At 38.1% G+C, this 21,077-nt stretch overlaps 1 protein-coding gene across 1 annotated transcript in view; it reads right to left on the minus strand.

The window, feature by feature from the left end:
* The window catches only part of LOC142330835 (uncharacterized), a 159,688-nt gene that overhangs the window by 37,856 nt on the left and 100,755 nt on the right, over positions 1 to 21,077 (minus strand). Inside the window, exon 9 of the mRNA XM_075376295.1 lies at positions 1,130 to 1,297. Coding sequence (XP_075232410.1) covers positions 1,130 to 1,297 — 168 coding nt within the window. The remainder of the gene's footprint in view (positions 1 to 1,129; positions 1,298 to 21,077) is intronic.

Genomic DNA, 21,077 nt, shown 5'->3' on the forward strand with positions numbered 1-21,077 from the left:
ATTCTCTGCTGCGGCTGAGGTTGCCCAGTGGGTGTTGCATCGTGGCTTATACTGATGATGGGCTCCTGCTGGTCAAAGGAAGTTCGTGGAGGGAGGTTGAACTCTGAGCCATTCAAGTGTGCAGAATGCTTTAGCTGTGAGGTCATCAGCACAAGACGTTTAGCTCAGAAAAGACCACGATGATGCTCCTTAAAGGCCATTTGGCAGTGAGTCGGTGAATCTGTGTTTTGATGGCAGGCCAGCCTATAAGTATGTTCTGGCTCAAAAGTACCTCAGGGGGCGTTTCTTGATGAGAAACTGCAATTTAAGAAGTACTTTTAATACGTTGCAATGCCTTCTTCGGTATTCGATGTGTGGTCAATCCTGATTGGGGTCTTAATTTTAAGACCATGAGCAACTTGTGTAAAGGCGGGTGTGAGGCTGTTTTGCTTTATGTGGCGCCTCTTTGGGCGGATTGGTTAAAATATAAAAGTTCAACACAATGTCGATACATTGTGGGTTGAAGCCAGTATAACAAAGTGATTCAATTAAAACAAAATGTTTTTCCTTATTGTTTCAGCTAATATTAAAAATCATATAAAACATTAAATTATAATTCTATAAAAAAAAACTTCATTTTAAGAATTCTTATTATTAACAGGAATTTATTAGTTGTTTTAAGAAATGTTATTTTAAAAATGAAATAAAAAAGAATATATATATTTCAACTTTGTAATAATGATATTATTTTTACTATTCCGACAAAATAATTGAGTTCAAAAAAATTATCAAAAACGTTAATTCATTTTGCTTAAGCCTTTTGTTATGGAAAACAGAGTATATTAATTAATTAGTAAATCTTGTTTGATTTGTAGAAAGGTAACCATTAAAAACAAAACATAAAAACATGGCGTTAGGCACACAGAAATAGTTACAGTTGTATAATATTGTATAATACTTAATCACCCCTATGTTTAACATGCTCATTATTTTTTTATATATTATACTTACAAGCAGCAGTAACATTACAAATCGGTTATAATAATTTACACTAGTAATTTTTTTTCAGAACTGGCCCATTCATTGTTCCAGTAAAATTTATTTAAATGTACCTTGCTTAGAGTTTACGTACTGCAAAAACTTCAATTACCTTTTGAATGATATGTCATATCATCAGCTTGTTCTGTACTTGGAGCAATTGTAATGCAGTTTTTTTCATCATCTCCCAGCGGGCAGTCTTGGATATCATCACAAACTTGGTTATAGTTTATGCAGATTCGAGAGTCAGTACAAACATATTGCCCTGGGGTACACCACTCTGTAAATGTGACAATGCCTCTGTAAATATTGAATGAAAATATTATTCTGTTTAAAATTGTATTTATATATAATGCATAAAAAAAAGAATTGGCTAATAAATCCATTATACTGTACATTAATCTGTATTATCGATCAGATGCAGTATTACTATGTGAACTGCATTACGGTATAAACACGATTGTTTTAAATCCAGCTATGAATGTAAGGGATATAAAGATTTAATCTGTTAATGTTTTTTATTTAATGTACATCTAATAAATATTTATAAGGGATGAATACAATAAGTGCTTTGTGGATATATTTTTTAGTTTAAGGCAGCTGAAGTGTCACAAAATATTGAGCCTCATAAGAAAGACTTGGTTTGTTTGTGTAGATTATACATTTATGGGAAGATAGGGAACGTTTAGTATTTAGTAGGCTAGCGCTACTTTACAGCTTATCAGGGAAAATTGATTTGGGATAGAAAAAAGCTTACACATGATGAAGTAAAACTTTATTTGAATGGAAAGGATTAGAATGCTCTGATAAAGTTTCTGAAGGAGAGTAAATTATACAGAAATCTTTTAATAAAAGAATTTGAATGACTGGAAACAACAAATGAAATATACTTTTGCATAATAAATAAATATATATTTATATATTCTTAATTTTAGATTTTAGGTATTGAGATAATCCTATCTATAATTGGGTTGGTAATGAATGGTATTTCTTAATTTTATTTTATTAAAATGTATTTTTTTTTTTTTAACTATTGGGTTTTTACATCTTTTCTTATATTGTTTTCTGACAAAATAATAACACATTCAATGTTGACTTTTCATCGGTATATAAACCCTGCTTGCTGTTTTTTTTTTTTTTGTTTCTAACTCGCTTACGTATATTAGTTACCGACATTTATATATGTCTTCGAATAAAAAAAACCCGAAAAACACGACGACGTACTAGTGCGTGGTGCGCATAGATATAAAAGCTGGACTGGATTTAAGACGGGGATGATGGAATGACAATTTTTTTTATTTTGAAGTTGTTTCTTTCTGAATTAGTAGCCATTAACCCCGGTATAAAAGGCAACACATTGCTTGTTTTTGTTTTGAATAAAGTTAGTGATCAAGATTTTGGTTAGTTTGAGGTGGTGTCGGGATTTACCCGTACTCGTTATAAATCACTCATTTTTTTGCTTGTAAATGTGTTTTATCATTATAAGAATTGTTCGTTGTATATAAAAATAAAAATAATAACTAGTATTTAGATTCGTATTAGTTTGCAATTTGGGTACTGTACATTTTAGATTGTTTACGTTTGATTGTAGTGTTTGGGGTCTACAAAGTATTTTTTTTTTCTAATTATTTCAATACGGGACCAAAGAAATTATCTACAGAATACAAGGCAATAAAAAAAAATTAAGAAACTCAAAGCTAAACTAGCTGTTGAAAAAAGTGGGCAAAAAATAAAAATGACATTACTATTCCAGAAAGTTTGACAGGTGCCAGGGCCTTCAGGTTTGGCATATAATAACATAATACACAAAGTAATGTAGATATCACCGGCACAAATACGAAACGAAAATTCTGTGGGACACAAATTATTATGTGACAAAAATTATGCAGGGTCTTCTCCAGCAATGGAGATGACTCCTGTTGAAATACTGTGAAAAAAATCTGATTGAAAGTTTTTCAAATTTTGCTACACAACAATATTGAGTTATCAAGATGCTGAAGTGTTATTATTAATTAATTATTTGAAAGGATTAAATAAATAAATGTATATAAACGGTGTAATTTTAGAAAAGGAGTGTGTATACCGTGTGGCAAAACGATTTGGTACAGTATTACGTAACATAGTTAAAAGTTGTCGAGCTAAAAAAAAATCAGTATTGGAAGCAAAACTTATGGAAGTTTAAAAAAATTCACAGTAGTAAAGCTGACGAAATACTACCACAGTGTAATGCTGGAAAATGTAAACAGAAATGCTTTATCAATAGGCAGTCTATTCTGGCAACTCTGCAAAACGCGAATTAAAGTTTGCACAGCTGTATTTAGAGCCTTTGTGACAAAAAAAAGTGTGTCACAAAGGTTAATGGAAACAGCTGTAGCAGAAAGTGTAAGTGATTTCAATTATGGCAAGTGCGCTATGATTTCAAATATGAAAAATACAGGAGTTTCACCAAGCCATAAAACAACAATTCTGGCTAAGAGAAAGGATGAAAAGAGGAAAAACAGTATATTGAGAAGTAGAATGAATGAATATTTACAGAGAAGGAAAGTAGTGAGGTTGAGGAAATTAAGAGAAAAGGAAGTGAAAAAAGAAAGACCTACTTACTGACCCGGAGATTTAAAAAAAAAAAAACAGTATTAGTGCTATCATCGTATGTAAGAAATACTTATATTTTTTTTATTTTTTAGTACCGTAAATTTAATTTTTTCAACTTTGTTAGATTATAACTAGGGTTCTACACCGCTTAAAATAATGATTATTTTTGGGAAATGTTCAGAATTCCAAGCTGTATAAACTGTATTATTAATTATGAAAAGTATTTAATCTGCGTTTAAAAAATAAATTGAAAACTCTGTCGAGTGGTTGATTTCCACTTTTCATGAAAAATATTTGTAAAACTAAGATATTTTTTCGAGTAGACATCCGATACTACAGTTTGTAGTTCAAAAGTTCCTCTTTTATTTAAAGCTAATTTCAGGTTGATCGGTCTAGAAGTGCCTAAGTTACGGTCTAACAAAAAGTGTGTGACATTCCATCTCCAACTCCAATTGTAAGGGATGTCGAAGGAATATACGCATTTAAAAAAAAAATATAATAATTAGTAATTTTATATAGAATATGTCTGCAAAAGGAGGAATTTATAACGTAAGGAGGCGAACTTTTTTTTTCCAGGGTATCATACCCCGCCCGTGCTGAACACTCACTTGTGCATGGTTGAGCGTATTCGTAAACTTCTTACTTCTTCATGCTGGCAATTTATGTTAACTAATTTTCTCCTCTTAATTGGATGCCGGCCTAAGTAATGCGAGCGGTAGCGTCTCGTCCTTTCATCCGGAGGTGCCAGGTTCGAATCCCGGTCAGACAAGGCATTTTTACATGCTACAAAATTATCATTTAATCTCATTCTTTGAAGCAATACCTAACGGTGGTCCCGGAAGCTGAAAAAAGTCTTTTAATTAGATAAAAGTAATTTTTTTCTTCGTTTTATGAAAAAATAAATATCTAAGTTTGTGGATTTTACTTGTAAAACGTCTGTGTTAAATTTACGTGCAATAAATCCTCAATTTATTCCGAGTATCACTAATTATTTAGAATCTTTTATTTTGCTCTTTTGTATCAGTTACATTAATTTATAGTTTATTTAAATCTGATGTATAATTTACTTGTTTACGACCTGAAAATTATTTTTTGTGTAAATTCTTTTGAACGTTTGAGAATAGATCTGACAAACAAGTAAAGTAACTAACTATACTGTTTGCGTTTTAAACCCGTAATGAATTAATGCATAGTATATTTTAACGTTTATCTAAAAGGATATTAATACAATTAAAAATATTTATGTAATGTACATTTTATTATAGAGGATAAATCGCCAAAAAGTGTTATTAAAGTGTTTTAATTATTTTAAAATGAAAATAATAGTATATATACATTGTAAAATAAAAGTAAAATATAATTTTCTAATCGATAATAACTGAAATACAAATAATTTATAAAATAAATCTATTTACTTTCAGAAATTGTGAAAGTTCACGCAAATTTAAAATTCGACCAATAAAGCCGGTTCAGTGTAACTAGGAACTGCATAATAAGGAAATATAAACGTTTGTGATGCGCGACATACGATACCAAGTCAACAGGATCATGCTGACACCCACTAGTAGAATTACAAAAGTTGCTATTCTACCACGCGTAAGTGCGTGGTCAGCAGGTTGCATGTGTGCGTAGATCCGCGCCTGCAAGTATTCAGCACTGAATGTGATAACAGAGGTTTGCTATAGATAGGTTGTTTCATAGTTTATAAGGTTGTAGGTAATATATTTTATTTTCATATGAAATTAGAATAAAAAAATGTCATTACACTCGTAGTTGAATGGTTTGTTTTTACCTTTTTGTACGTTATAAACTGTGAAATAATTTATTATTGTTCTATGATAAATATATATATATATATATATTATTGTTCTATGATAAATATATATATATATATATATATATATATATATATATAGTGTACTTCTGTTATTAATTTATTCACTAAAGGAAAGGAAAAAAAGTGTTATTTGTATTCTTTATTATTGTTTTTTTTTTTTTTTTTAATGTAGGCATCGACTTCTGAGGTCATTAGCCCTTGTCACATTCTTTAAAATAGAGTTTAAATCACTACTAGGTTCGTCAGATGTAAGGGTGTAAAGGGCACTTACAACAGATACTAATAACACTTGCAGGGTAAGGGGCCTGACACTTCAATAAAACACAAAATATAAAATTAGAAACATTAAAAAATAAATAAAAAATCGGAAGTAAGATCTTCTACTAGTTCTAAATGTAAAGCTTTGGAATAAAGCAAATGAAATGTGCAATATAACATTTTATTTATGTAGCTCCTCTTCGTTTAGTTAATTTAACATGAAATGGACCACAATAGTCTACTCCCATGGTATAGAAAGGACGAGGTGGTGCTTGAACTCTTGATCTTGGTAAATCACCCATAATTTATGTCTGAAGTGTTGGATTTACCTTGAAGCATGTGATGCGATGACGGAAGATTTTGCTAGCAAAACTCCTGCCATTGATCGGCCAATATTTTTGACAAATAATGTTTAACAATAACTGTGGCCCTGCATGAAGCGTTTTGATATGAAAATGTCTGGCAATCAAGTCAGTAAATGTATGACTCTGTGAAGACGATGGGGTGAATTTGATCTGCAGTTAAATCTCGGTGCTGTAATCTTCCACCAACTCGTATTACATTGTTTCTGTCTAAGAATGGACTTAGCAAAATGAGTTTGCTGTTTTTGGTTAGTGGTTTTCCTAGCTGCAAATCGTTAAGCTCACTTGGAAACATTTTTCTTTGCACAATCTTCACCAAAGCACGCTCTGCTAATCAAAGTCCAGATGCTGATAATGGACCGCAAAGGCGCGAATTTTGTGCTTGAGAGTTATTAATAGAGCGTAAACAGTAACTCATTACACGTTGAGCCCTTGTAAAACCAGAAAAATTATTTGAATTGATCATTTGGTTTTCAGGTATAACACATGCTAATACTGTTTGATGACGCTCTGGAATTTGATCGCCGATTGGTAGAATAACTGGCTCTTCTGGAGATTCGTGTGACCTGCACAAAAATGAAGGCCCCTTCCAATACAAGTCCGCCTTTGTAATCTTATCTGGCATTAAGCGTCTGGACAGATAGTCAGCAGGATTATTTTAACTCGTCAAATGATTCCACGAACTGATGTCGGTGTTATTTGTATTTTAGATACCCTGTTAGCAACAAATGTTATCCAATGAGAAGATGGAGCTTTAATCCATGCTAATGTTATAGTCAAATCAGTGTAATATGAAATAGAATCAATTTGAAGATGTAATGCGTTAAAAGTTAATTTGCATAGTTCAGATAACACAACTCTAGTCTGGGTAACGAAATTTTCTTTAATGGTGCGACACGAGATTTTGACGTGACTAAATTAACAGTGATGATTCCATCAAGAACTTGAGATATATACAGGCACCATAGACAGATTCTGAAGCATCTGTGGATCCATGTATCTCTAACTTCAGAACACCTTTCTGTTTAGGGACTATGACTCTATGGACTTGAATGTTTGATAGCATATGCAATGACTTTTGAAACTGAGTCCTCTCTTTAAGTAATTCATCAGGTACTCTTTCATATCACCCTAGTGAATAGGACTACAATTTCTGCATTATTAATTTCGTGGTTAAAATTACTGGACCTATGATTCCAAGGGGATCGAAAATCCTTCCAATTGCCGAAAAAATAGGGCGTTTATTTGTTTTTACAGCTGTGTTTTCTTCACGAAAAGAAACTTGGAATACATCTTGTCTTGGATTTCACATAAGACCCAGTGTCTTAATCGTATTGTCTTGATCAATCTCAATGCAACGCTTAGCCGCATCTTCTAATGGAACGTCAGATAGAGTGTCTGGATTGTAGCACTCCACTTTCTAAGATGAACACCGTTTCGATGAAGCAGATCTTTTAAATCACGCCGTAGTTGTTTTGTTTCTTTTATTGTCTTGGCTTCAGTCATAACATCGTTCACATAAAAATCCTCTACGACTACCTTGGATGCGACGAAAAGGAGGATTATTCATCCAATGCTTGCTGCTTTAGAGTTTTTGTTGCTAGGTAAGGAGCACTAGCGGTGCCATAAGTGATTGTCAGCAATTTAAATGTTTTAATAGGATCTTCTGGCTGGTCTCTCCAAAATATTAGTTGTAAATTTTGTTGAGCTGATTGGACGTTAATCTGACGACACATTTTTTCAATATCTGCTTTTACAACATATGGATGTGTTCTGAATTTTGAAACAATACTGACAAGATTGGATTTTACTGTTGTACCAACGATTGAGATGTCATTCAATGAAACACCGGAGTTTGTTTTTGAGGATGCATCGAAAATTACCCGTAATTTGGTGGTTGTGGAATCTTCCCTTAATACTGCATGATGCGAAATGTAGTAAGCCTTCGATGAATTAGCGTCAGTCGTTGTAATTTTCTTCATATGTCCTAGGTCTTCATATTCCCTCATGAATTGGGTGTATTGTGAACGCATCTCTGGGTTAACGGATAAACACCTCTCTAATGATAAAAATCTTCTGAGTGCAAAATCCTTTGATTTATCGAGCTGACGAATATCACCTATCAAGGGGATTTGCACACATTGCCTGCCAAAATGATCCCTGAAGGTTGTATTCATAAAGTCTTCGCATAGTTTGTCGTTTCCGGTGTACTGCCTTTCAAAGCAACCGTCTTCTATGTTCCAAAAATTCTGTACGGTTTTATTGATGTCGTCCAGCGTAGATAGATGGCAAGCTGTAGTTGTGTGCGACATAGTACTGGTCGTTACCTTGCCGGAAATGATCCAACCAAACACTGTATTTTGAAGGGTTGGAGATAAATCATGAAGTTTTAGTCCTCCGTCACGTAGCAAGTCGAAAATAATTCTGCTCCAATGAGCAAGTCAATGTCACTCGGTTGATTGAAATGAGCATCTGCTAACTGAACATTAGGTGGAATTTTCATGTCTGATTTCTCAAATGATACAGTGGGTAAATGTTTGGTAATAGATGTTGTAGAATTATGTTGTAATAGATGTAGGACTACACAATCAATAGTGAAAGAAAATGTATTAAATATTGTGTTAATGACACATTGAACAACTTTAGAAGTTTTGGTAGTGGCTGTTCCAATTCTATTCACTTCTACAGATGCATTTGCAAATGGCAAGCCTAGTTTTCTGACCACCCTCTCAGTCACGAAATTTGACTGTGACCCTGAATCTAATAGTGCACGACAAAAAAGACGAGCCCCACGATGATCGAGAAAAGACACTAGGGCAGTAGACAACAACACTGAAGAAGGAACACCTTGGCACGATGTACGTGATATGGACACAATTGATTGATTTTGACTACTGGATTCAGCCTTGGAAATTGATGTATTTGATTCAGGATGCAAAGATTTATTTGTGTTTTCTGAATAATGTAATAACGCATTGTGACCTTTACTACAAAGTTTGCATGAGCCTGCAGCACAATTTTTTATTTTATGATTACCAGACGAAAGGCAATTAAAGCACAATCCTAACTTCCGTACTTCCCTTTCTGTATCATTAATGTATAATGATTTGAACATATTATACAAATACAATGGGTGGGAATTGCCACATAATGAACATTTCTTTATAGAATATAAGTAATTAGATGTGGATATATTATTTTTTGAAATTTGTTTAAGTTTCGATTGAAAATTTCTGGTTTGAGATTGTTTTAATAAGGATACTGGTTTAGATTTAACAGCTTCTATGATTCGACATCTTTTCTGTAGAAATTTTATTAAATCAGATAAAACGGGAACGGGCACTTTGTTAGAATCTATTTCTGATTCCCAGTGACGGTGAGTAGTTTTATCCAACTTGCTGATAATCAAGTGATTTATTAGTGTCCTAGTGTTCAGTGGGTTGACCTAATGTATGAAGGGCACGCACATGTTTTTGTACATCGTCAATTAATTTTCTCAAATTAGAACTACACTCTTTATCTAATTTATTTAGATTGAAAATGGCTGAGACGTGTTTGTTGATTAAATAACTTTTGTTTTGAAACCTCTCCACTAAGCGGTCCCAAGTAACTTTATAATTTTCGGATGATCCTTTTAGAGATTGTAAGACACTGGCGGCACTGTCCTTTAAAGACAATTTGAGATAGTTGAATTTCTGACAATTAAATAGATTTGGATTGTCATGAATTAATGATTTAAAACTGTCAGGGAATGATGACCATTCGTCATATTCTACCGAAAATGTGGGCAGTTTGATAGCTGGTAAGGAAAAGCGGGGATAAGTCCAACTTGACTTATTATTTTCGTCGGTTGTTTCATGATTTACACCGATAGTGTCAGCCTTAGTGAGTTGCTGAATTTTAGTTTGGGCTTGCGTAGTTAATCGATAGAATGTCAAATTGAGCCCAATCATCATTATGGCTTTCAGAATCGTCTAAAAGTCGATTTCGGTTTGAATTTTTTCGAAATCATATAACAGTTCTTGAAATTTGACTAACCTGAATTTAAGCTGAGTAACATCATCTGATTTTTCTAAGTAACTATTAAATCTCGTCATTTGTACACCTCGTTTTTTAATTAACAACCTTAACTGTTCTGAATCCTCCATTTTTGAATTAATGGTAGTGAAAATACGACTATTTACAAGTGATCGTATTATACGACAAGAATAATTATAATGATATTTAACACGGCACAGGTTTGGTGGCTGGGTAGAGAGGCATGCACATGAAAATGAACAATTAAAAATATGAAAATGTGAATTAAAAAGTGAATGATGAAAAATAAGCTAAGACTTATCTGACTTCTGGTCACGGGGCGTTGCTGAATGATGTCAGCGTGAATGATGGATCGTGGTAGCCGACGTCGCATGTAATTAGTAATTCACAAACACATTATCACTATCCGGGTCGGTAGGACCAAAATGTGGATGATGTTGATTCATGTGAAGGTGAACCTCTTCACCGCATACTCATATTTGCGGTCTTTGGCATCTGGCTCCGCGGTGTGAACAAAATATTGACAACTAAATCATCTCATTGGTTGGGGCACCAAAGTCCGCTCATTCAAATGGTGTATTCCTGCGCGCACTTTCTCCGGTAGGGTTGGTCTGTTAAAGGTAAAGGATATGAGGGCCGAAGGTAGAACTTCACCTTTCCTTCTCATGTTCCACCTTCGGCACTCTATTACTTCCTATGGTGTCAACTCTTCTGTAATTTCCTTTTCAGTAGATCTCGACAGAACACAACGTTTTTTGAGATATTGAGGATGCTGTGGGAATCAACTCGTGCAGCAAACTAGCCTGTGCTCTTTAGTTCAAGGATCTTCTGCAACTGGATTCGTTAACCGCTTCTACGTAAAGTCCGTTTTAGGTTTGCCGAATTTCCTTTACTAGGCATCCAGCACAATTGCTTATTTCACGAGTGATAAGAAAAGGACTTACCCTCGCGCAATTTCCAGATAACCTCTCGTAATTACTAGATCCTTTGGTCAAGGTAAATTGTTCTTGAAAACAGTTGTCTGCAAACTCATCACCTCATTTCGTATTCTTCCTTTCTCCGTTTCGTCTCTAGCGAAACGGCTGGTTCCAGACGAGGGTGTAAAGCGAGAGTGTTTATTATTATTATTTTTAATTTTTTTATTTTTATTATGTTTTGTTGAAGTTTTAGGGGCATTGGCTGTTTTGGTCATTAGCTCCTTTCTATATAAAAAAATAAAATATTTCTTCCTCCCATGTTAAAAATACCAGCGACATTGTCAGTAGACATAATCTTGTCGTAACAATCGTACAGAAATAAACTTGTCAAGGAATATTAAAACCCAAAGAGAAACACAATATGACAAAGGTGTAAAGAAAGGGTCCTTGCCACTTAAAATCACTCAATACTTACACACTAAAACACTTTAAAAAAATTGTTAAAAACATTTAAAACACACAAATCATTTCCAGCGAAATATTTTCAAAGCTCTCAAATGCTGCAATAATACCTTACGAATGTTAAAAAATCACATTTTCATTATGAAAATTTCTAAAGGCTTAGAGAAACTATCTCATTATTTAACACTATTGCCTAGTTTTGCCCTTAGGCCATCCTTTTTTGCTTCTTTTTTCCATCTTCTGAAGGCGTCGATGTCGAACTCCTGGGAGTCAGAAGCCTCGGAGATGAATTCTTCTGATCCTCCGTAGCAAATCTCGGAAGATCTGTTGTTGCCTTCAGATGATACCGGCTCGGATGGTGCGGTCAGTAGTACATCGGAGTCGAGACTCTATGCACTCCCCATCAAAGCTTGTGGGGTGCATAAACTTCTTAAGGCCTTAAGGCCTCCGTGCTTTTGGTGGCTTCTTTTTGTTTTTCGTAAGTCTTCTTTTTCTAATATGTTTATCTCTATCTTCTCAGTTCCCTGCATGGGGATTTTTTCAATCTCTCTTTGGCTTCAGGCTTATTCTATATTATGCATTCACTGTTCTTCTTGGTACTGGTCGAAAGTTCATTCCTCAAAGGAGACGAATTCTTTTGCTTAATAGCCGCTATTTTCTTCTCCCATTTTGGGCTGTCTTCTCTGGTCGGATGATTTCTAAGTTTGTTCACAATATGTTGTGGAACCGCCGTTAAGCATCACATTAGTCGCTCCAGGATGCCATGGAAGTTGACCGTCCACCTATATATTGTTCCGTAGGATTTAACTCATTAAGCTCCCCCCGCGTCATAGGAGCAATTCGACCACAGGTTCAGGACGGCCAAAGAACCCCTCGGCGGGGCGGCTGCTCTTCCCGCTCCTGACCTAGCTGGCTCCAGGGTATGCCTTATACATACCCTTTGCCCCGCGCCATCCGTCCACCCTCGAGGTACCCCATGCTATCATCGGATACGCCCCGACTCCTCCCTCTTTGGGCAGGCGGGCCCGAGCGTCCTAGGCAAGAGGACTACCTCCCGACCTGTACGTGCCACGCTTCAAGACCCTCTTTTTTTATCTGTGGAATTACACTACTTCATTTAGAGATTCTTTAACACAACTTGAATTTGTTTATAGACTTGTTAATAGTCCACTGGCGTGCAGATACGCAACGATTTTTTCTTCATTTCCATTTTCCAGATCAGCAGCAGTATTATGTCTTAGACCGAACCTCTTTCTGAGGTCCTTATATATGGTACACTTTTCCATTAGATGCTTGACTGTAAGTGATTTATTACAAACACCGCACATTGGCTTTTCTTCGCCGGTTAACAAATATGAATTTGTTATTTGCGTGTGACCGATTTTAAGTCTGGTTACCACCACTTGTTTTCGGCGAGTCAGCTTCACGTCGCTTTTCCAGTTAAAACTTCTCTATAAAAAAGAAGTTTTAACTGAGTTTAGTTTGTTATATAGTCTTCTCCAATCATTATTCCACCGGTTTCGTATTGTATTAGTTAGACAATTTTTAACATCTGCTACTCGTACAGGAATTATACCAAGGTTATCACAGACTGTCGCCTTTCTGACAGCTTCGTCTGTACTTTCATTCCCTACAATACCAGTATGCCCTAGAGTCCATACAAATACATATCGTTGTCCTCGTTACGTAAAACGAACAAAATGGACAGAATATTTACAATAAGGACATCTTTAATGTTCTTGTTCTGAATTGTAGTAAGTGCACTTAACAATCGGAACATGTAAGCACTCTCTCTTCGCAAAAATGTTCAGAGTGGCGAAGAGTATGTTGTATGGCAATAAGTTCTACCGCATAAACACTTGCCATATATGGCAGCTTCCATGAATGGGCCATACATATATGGAGTATCCAACACTGTGTTCAGTTTTAGAACCGTCAGTATAAATTTTAATGTATTCTTCGTAACTACTGACGGTTGATAAAAATTCCTGTTGGATGATTACTGCTGGCTTCTCTGTTTATTTTTCCACAGGAGAGATCCATTCTTGTATTTATCAGGCAGATTGACGCGAATGCCGCATTCATATAATTGAAGCATTATTTCATGTCGCCAGGTCATATCGAATGCCTTCTGCAGGTCGAAGAAGACTCCGACACAATGTATTCTTGTGATTAAGCTGTTATATATGGTGTTCTCTAAGTTAATCATTTGATCAGTAGTTGAGTGGTACTATCGAAAGCCTGCTTGACGTGAGGATAAAAGATTTTCTTTTTCTAAAATCCTTATCTTTCTTTGGAACTGAAACAATATGTGTTTTTTACCACTACTGCGGGTACATTCCATCCCGCCATGTCTGATTATAAGGGCGTTTCATAACGTTCTTAGGAGTAACAAAAATTCAGTACAAAAAAAGTATTTCACTTACCTAAATGAAAGTTGTACGAGGTGATGCAGGGACTCAAACAGTTTTTGTTAAAATATATAAATGTTAAATATCTGCTCCTCTGGTGACACGGCACACATCAACACGAAAGTCTAGCTCTTCCCAAAATCGTTCTAACATGTAATTTTCGATAGAGTTGATTGCATTGATTATGCGATCCTTTAGCTCAGCGATATCGTGCAGCATTGGTAGGATAAACACCTTATCTTTCACGTAATCCCAGAGACAGAAATCACATGGAGTGAGGTCTGGAGATCTTGGTGGCCACAGCATAATGTGTTGGTCTTTTTCAGACGCACGTCCTATCCAGCGCCGAGATAATGTTGTGTTAAGGTACTGTCGAACCTCGTTATGAAAATGGGCAGGGCAACTATCTTGCTGGAAAATGAAGTCGTTGAGTAGCTGAGGCATAAGCCATAATTGTAACATATCCAGGTATATCATGCCGGTTACTGTCGTTTCCATAAAAAAGAACGGCCCATACACTGCCTCACGAGAGCTCGCACAAAACCATTTACTTTCGGAGAATCCCGAATGTGTTCCACATAAGCGTGTGGGTTTTCAGTTCCCCAAACTCGCACGTTATAACGGTTTACTTTGCCGCTAATATGGAAAGTAGCTTCATCGCTGAAAATTATCTTGCTTACAAAACCTTCATCTAACATCTTTTCCTGTAACTGTAAAAAAAATCGAGCCTACGTGTTTTATCTCCATCAGAAAGACGCTGGATTAATTGAAGATGGTACGGTTTGCATAATAAACGTTTATGGAGAACTCTCCACTCTGTTGTTTTCGGAATTCCTAATTCTCTACCTGCAGCCGCAGTCGATTTTGACGGGCTGCGAATGAAACTTGCACGCACCGTTCGACATTGACTTCTGAAGTTGATGGACGACCAGTTGATTTTCGCTTGCGCAAGCAACCAGTTTCACTGAATTGTTTATACCATGCACGAATTCAATTGTCATTTGGTGGCTCCTTATGAAATTTCAACCGAAACGCACGTTGCACAGAAATTATTGACTTTGACTAATGAAATTCTAACACACAAAACGACTTCTCGCTTCCCGTGGCAGCCATTTTCTCTACTGTCGACGCCTAGCGAGCGAATAGTTTACTAACTGCCTATTATATGTGAAAAAAACTGTTTGAAGTACTCTTTCGTACTGTGCTTGTTTTATTCTTATGAGTGAAATAGTTTTTTGCGAATGAATTTTCGAAACTCCGAAGAACATTATGAAACGCCCTGTATAGTTCTAACAATCTACGTTTTGCAGTGGTATTCAGCTGCTTGATCATGCCATAATGAATTTCATTCGGACCAGCAGCTGTATTGCCGGGTTTCTCTAACGCTTTCACAATTTCTTCTATTTTGAAAGGTACATTATACGAATAATTTATTTCAGTTCTGAAATTTAGTAGACCCTTAAGTTCTATCTTTCGCTTTTTAAAATATTCATCGTAGTTAGCCGTTTTGCTAGTTTTTCCGAAATGATTGGGTAGTAGTTCTGCAATTTCATTTGGAATATCTCTAACTTCATCTTCATATTGTAGGCAAGTTATGGGGGCAATTTTTGTACGACCACAAATAGACTTCACTTTCTTCCAAACGTCTGATGCAGTTGTTTTCTGTTAATGGATGACACGTATTGCTGCCAGGATCGTTTTTTAGAATCTTAAGTCTTTTTGCATACGCCCTGTATTTTTTTAAAGGCAATTAGGATTTCTAATGGTGGACGTCTCTTAAAAGCGTTACACGCTTTTTTCTTTCTTTTAATAGCTTCACTTATTTCATCGTTTCACCACGGAATGGGTCGCTTCTTGAGTTTCCCGGATTTTTTGGGAATATATTTTGATGCCGAGTCAAGTGTGGCATTAGTTACATCCCAACCCCCCGTAGAGGAAGACACCCACTTTGTGACATTCCAGTCGTCATCCCCCCCGTTCATAGCACTGATGCGCTTTAACGGGAGTAACCTTCAGACCCTCTAACTGCTTACACCACACAGTAATAAGTCAGGCCTCGGTTGGGATGCCATCGATGTAAATGCCTCGGTAGACATTTACATCACTGATTTTTAATTCAGCTTTTGCCTTCGCTGTAGGCCTCTTCCGTGGCATTAGTGACAGCGTCGACATCGGCTTCGATAACTCCAGTTGTTTCAGGGAGTATCGTCGTAGCTGTGAAGCTCGTCCAATCTGCCTTATCAAGCAGCCATCTTTTAAAGATGGGATATATTTACCTTGTAACGTCAGTTACAATTTGCACCGGAAAATGATCGCTTCCATGTAGATCCTCTAAAACATGGAAAGTGTACCTCGGTGCTGTCGATGCACTTATAAGTGCTAGATCTATGCAGGACATCGATCCACCTCTGGCATTGAAAAAATTTCCTGTACCATCATTTAAGATAATGTAATCAGAATTCAATAGGAACTTTTCCAATTCTCTTCCACGGGGATCTACTCGATCCGACGACCCCCAAAGATAATTATGTGCATTGAAGTCACCCATCAGTAGTATGGTGGGGGAAGCTGAGCAATTAATCGTGCTATATGATCCTCCTTCCAATCAAAATTCGGCAAGTATATACTTCAGATAGTGATACGCAGCCAACGCTTCATTCTGATTGTGACCGCTTGTAGATTTGTGTTTATTTCAACCGCTTCGGTGGTAGCTCTAGTCGATGTTAATATAGCTACTCCACCTCTACCTCCTGTATTTGACGGTTGATCACGACGAATTGTATTTGTCTCTTCTTAGTCGGAAATTTTCATTTCGGAAGAAATGTGTTTCTTACAGACATATACAAATTGGGTCTACATCATGTACCAAGCGTTAAAGCTCATAGATGTTAGACAAATATCCATTGATGTTCCGTTGTAGAATCGAATCGTTTGCCTTTCGGCTATCCTTTTTTTCTCTTCTTTTCCATTTTTCGAACAGCTTCGTGTTCGATAAGTATATCATCGCCCGTGTAGCTCCCGGCCTCCGAATCGGAGACCATTGAAGCCGCGGTTGACGACGGGCATGGATAGGCGCATTGTTTAGGCGCCAATTTAGAGGCGGGAACCCTGGAGACTCCGGCAACAGAAGTTGCACCAGTCACTGCCTCAGGCAGGGGGAAACATGCACCCCCTATGTGATTTTTTGTGGTCTCTGTAGTTTAGTGACCACTTTGGTTGTATGAGGCTTGGGAGCCTACATAGAAGACTGCAAAGCAGTCACTCCCCTTGCACCATCATTCAATATGTCACACAGACGAACTTGGACCTGTCTGTCTTCTTCTGATCAAGAGCACTTTTGTTCTTAGTCATCTTATTCTCTGGAGGTTGTACTTTTATCAAAGGTTTTGTAAATTCCTTGTGAGTGAGAGACTTCATTCTATTGTCTATTATTCTCTCAATTACGGTATCCTATGTGAGCGCAAGTTTGTCTAGAAGATGGTCTGTATCAACAGCAGTTGGAGCAGCAATTGCAGCTGTAGCCTGAGCACAAGTTGTTGTTGCTGTAGCCTTGTGTGCGCTTATAATCTCTTTGCTTCGAAGTAGCTGACCTTCTGCAGGATTTTGACGTCCTGCACAGCCACCTCATCTTTGTAAGCTGGACATTTTCTTGATCTACATGAATGCTGTCTGCAGTTTACACAAGAAGGAGGATCCTTGCATGATTCTCCTTCATGAATTTCCTCACTACATATTCATATTTGTGGCCTTTTGGAACGAGCAGCGGTGTGGCCAAAACATTGACACCTGAAACATCTCATGGGTTACGGCACAAAAACCTGCACATCCAATCTGTGTATTACTGCACGCACTTTCTCTGGAAGGGTTGGTTTGTTGAAAGTAAGGATATGAGAGGCAGATGGAAGAACTTCGCCATTCCTTCTCATGTTCAGCCTTCACATTCAATCACTCCTTGAGATGTCAACTCTTCTGCAGTTTCCTGCTCCATGCAACTGAATAGATCCCCCCGACAAACCACAACACCCTTTGAGGTACTGAGGGTGCTGTGAGGATGGACACATACAACAAACTCACCTATCTTCTTTAGCCCAAGGATCTTCTGTGCCCTGGTTGTCATTAACCGTCTCTATGTGATGTCGATTGTAAGTTTTACAGATTTCCTTTACTGGGCCTACAGCACAATTATTTATCTCTTGAGCGATAAGGAAAGACTTATCCTTGAAAAATAGCCATCCTCTCTACTAATTACCAAATATTTTGGTTTAGAAAAACTGTTCTTGTAATGAGCTCTCTGTAAACACTTTACCTGCTTTTCCATTCTTCCTGTATCATAGCTGTTTCTCCATTTCGCCTCAGGTGAAACGGCTGGTTCTAGATGAGGGTGTTTACATGAACCCTCTGTCATGTTTAGTGATAGTTCAGTTTGCATGATGTTCAGTCCCTTCTGCAGCAAGGCTAGCTGCTGGGGTACAACCCCACTTCTGGGCTACCAACCCTGAAGGTCCGATCAGTTCCGGTGGAACTGGCATATGTCCTGGCAGAGAGCAGATGCGCAATCTCTGCACTGACTCCAGGTCCCTACACACCAGTTTTCAGGGCTCCCATGTACTGACATACATGGGCACCTTAGCTATATGGTTGTCATTGCAGGGGGCATGTGGACAGCAGAAGGGCCTTTGTTACATCTGCAATCACTTCAACCCTGGATGCCACATTGTCAGCTCTAAAGATGGTGTGCGAATCCATTTCCTTAATTGTTTTAATTTTCAAATTTGCAGGTGGTCAAAAAATCCAGTCCTTGTAGAGTGGCCTGTTGGTGGAATCAGGCTGAAAAGAATTCAATCTTTGAGGAAAACACTCAGAGCCTCGTTAGCCAGCATTATGAATAGTACTAATGTACATCTGTTGCCGCCCTGGACATAGAAGGTAGATGTTATATTCCAGACGTGGGGATTATCTACTTCAGGACATTATTATTATTATTGTTATTGTTAATATGATGTTACTGTTATACTTTCAGTGTTGTTACAGTTATTATTACTTTTTAAATTGCTGTAATCAGAATAAGCTGAGGCCTGCTACAGATAATAAGGAAGGTAATTTATTTTGGAATTATCTTTTATTTGAATGTATCTAAAGAAGTTTGTAATTGATGGGTGAAAAAATCATTATTTTAGGTAATACTGAATTAACCAATTATGAATGAATTTCTTTTTAAATTGTGTATGTAACTGATTAATTGGTAATATATCTACATGTGCAAGTAATGCCAAAATATTAGATTTTGTTGTAAAAATGAGAATAAATTATTTAAAAAAAATAATAAATTGGTATTATTATTAAGAATCTAGTAACTGTATACATATATAATATTTACAACAGAAAAAGTTTATTAAAAGAATTATTTATTATAAATAAAGTTCTTGTATACTATTATTATTATTGTTATTGTTATTATTATTATCACCGGAGATTGCGGAGTTGCGCCCAGAGTGTCTTCGACTAAGACGGGTGGCGCAACGTGTGAGGAATAGCATAGACGCGAACGCCAGGTCAGCCGAGTATAAGACGGCAAAGAAGCGGCTCCGTCGAGCCGTCAACGTGAGCAAGGCACGCTGCTGGAGAGAACTGACGGAGACCGTGGATGCAGACCCTTGGGGGCTGGGTTACAAGATAGTAACTCGGCGATTGGGGGTCTCGCGGTCACCAGCTCCACTAGACGAGGCTAAAGCGGAACACGTCGTTAAGATGTTCCCGGCCCACTCGGTCCGTGCCGAGCGGGACTTCGGCAACGTGGGCGACTTCCCGCTCTTTTCGATGGAGGAACTGGAGGGAGTCCTACGGTTGCTGAAAGGCAAAAAAGCCCCTGGTCCCGACGGTATACCGGCCGAGGTACACAAACTAGTGGGGCGCTGCAGGCCCCGTCTTCTACCAGACATGTATAATGCATGTATGAAGGCTGGGTCTTTTAGCGCCAGGTGGGAGACCGCGCGTCTTGTGCTAATTCCCAAGGGAAAAGAAAACCCAGAGTCGCCGTCCTCCTACCGCCCATTGTGTATGTTTAACACAGCTGGGAAGGTATTCGAGAAGCTGTTAAAGAAAAGACTGGTTGCGGCGATGAATCAGGCAGGTGGCCTGTCACCTAACCAGTACGATTTCCGGCTGGGTCGGTCGACCCTAGACACAATTCAGGAGGTTGTTGAGGCAGTGCGGCGAGCAGAGGACCACAATCATTTTTCGCGACGTGTGGTCCTTCTCGTTACGTTGGACGTAAAAAACACGTTCAACTCCGCATGGTGGAGCGATATGATTCGGTCCCTGGAGCATTCGTTCCATGTGCCTCAATACCTTCTCAGAATGGTAGACGCATACCTGAGGAACCGCGGCCTCATTTACGAGACCGCAGCAGGCGGGCGTAGGACTATGATCACGTCAGGGGCGGCGCAGGGGTCGATTCTCGGCCCCGACCTTTGGAACGCCGTCTACGATGGCTTGCTGAGGCTGGAGATGCCTGAAGAATCTGCCTTGGTTGGGTACGCTGACGACGTTGCGCTACTTGTCGCAGACCGCGACGTGGAGCGCGGCCAACTGAGGCTCAGTCGAGCCATGCACAGAGTCGGTGCCTGGCTGGACGATCATGGATTTTCTCTAGCCCTCATCTCAATTCCCCCCCGAGCGGAGAAGATCCCGCCTCGTAGCATGTCAGGTCGCTACACCACCCCTCCGTTCCTTGCCAGTAGTGGCTTCAACGGAGGACATCTTCTTGCCCTCAAACTGATCACATTCAACAGTGTTCAGCCCGGCCACGGTGAGATGCCACGAGAGATAGTAATGAGTTCTGCCTTCCGAAGAAGACAGCTGGCACCTAACGCTACCACGTTGCCCTCGGGAACTAAGCAATAGCCTACTCGCGGAGAAGAAGACCCCGCGCCTACCACAATCAGCTCTAAACTATCTCTAGCCTTCAGCAAAACGGAGATCGTAGTTTTCACGAAGAAACGTATCGACACCCTTGTCTCCCTGCGGGTCGGGGTAGAGGTTGTCGAGACCAAGCCGGCCGCAAAGTACCTCGGTATGATGATTGACCGGAAACTCAGCTTTGCTGAGCAGCTTCGTACAGCCGCCGACAAAGCTGCGAGAGCCGTAACTGCTCTCAGCCGGCTTATGGCGAATGTCGGCGGAC

This window comes from Lycorma delicatula, chromosome 1 (assembly GCF_047948215.1).
Source record: "Lycorma delicatula isolate Av1 chromosome 1, ASM4794821v1, whole genome shotgun sequence".
In the NCBI taxonomy this organism is placed as follows: domain Eukaryota; kingdom Metazoa; phylum Arthropoda; class Insecta; order Hemiptera; family Fulgoridae; genus Lycorma; species Lycorma delicatula.